At 30.4% G+C, this 896-nt stretch overlaps 1 protein-coding gene across 1 annotated transcript in view; it reads left to right on the forward strand.

The window, feature by feature from the left end:
* The window catches only part of ERO1LB (ERO1-like beta (S. cerevisiae)), a 91,347-nt gene extending 90,489 nt beyond the window's left edge, over positions 1–858 (forward strand). Inside the window, exon 13 of the mRNA XM_012660156.1 lies at positions 721–858. Within this exon, the coding sequence (XP_012515610.1) occupies positions 721–858 (138 nt within the window). The remainder of the gene's footprint in view (positions 1–720) is intronic.
* Positions 859–896: the final 38 nt, after the last annotated feature.

An 896-nucleotide genomic window follows, 5' to 3' on the forward strand; every position in this document is an offset into this window, starting at 1 on the left:
TATCTATGTTTCTCTTGGCACAATCTCAGGATTCATTTCTGAAGTTGGTAGTTATGAACAGAGTATATAAAAGGTAAAATATAATTATATAAAAAGACTTAAATATCAAACTTGGTTATTGAATTTGTTTCAATGATCAAAATAAGACCACCTAGTCACAAAATAGGAAAGCTCTACACGGCAGGCCCATTATCCTGTATGTTCAGTGTAAAACGGACTGTTTGGTATTTTCTCTCATTTTCTTACAAAAATGATAATTTATAGAAAATCAAGAGACAGAATTATAACAATGGAGACTACACTGAAATCAAATTTTTCTTTTTCTGTAGTGCTAATAATTGAGAAATTAAGTGTAGGCATCACTAATCTCTGAGTTTGGAATTGCTAAAGGTTTTAGAAAATACTTTTAAGGTTACAAATTGAACATTGTAATCCTAATGTGATATTTTCAAGGTTAAAAAAAGGCATTTTAGTAATTTGGAGAATAGTATGATATGTATCCAGTAAGTGGTAGACTATTCAGGTTTCCTTAACAGCTTAAATAAATTTATCATATACATAACGTGTGAAGAAGTAGAAAATGTAGTTTAACATTTTGGTGCAAAGCTCAGTTCATATGAATTTAACTGTTGTAACAGTGGCTGTTAAGTATTCCTTTAAACTTTTATAGTAGTTATTATTATGTAAAGTTGATTGTTAGTTTTTTGGTATTTTCTTTAGACTCAGGGTTTAGGAACTGCCCTGAAGATATTATTCTCAGAAAAAGAAATCCAAAAGCTTCCAGAGAACAGTCCGTCTAAAGGATTCCAACTCACTCGACAGGAAATAGTTGCTCTTTTAAATGCTTTTGGAAGGTAAGAACCATTTTTACAGTGAAAGACTTTTGATTCCTCTTT

The sequence above is a fragment of the Propithecus coquereli genome, unplaced genomic scaffold (assembly GCF_000956105.1).
Source record: "Propithecus coquereli isolate 6110/MARCELLA unplaced genomic scaffold, Pcoq_1.0 Scaffold66, whole genome shotgun sequence".
Lineage (NCBI taxonomy): Eukaryota > Metazoa > Chordata > Mammalia > Primates > Indriidae > Propithecus > Propithecus coquereli.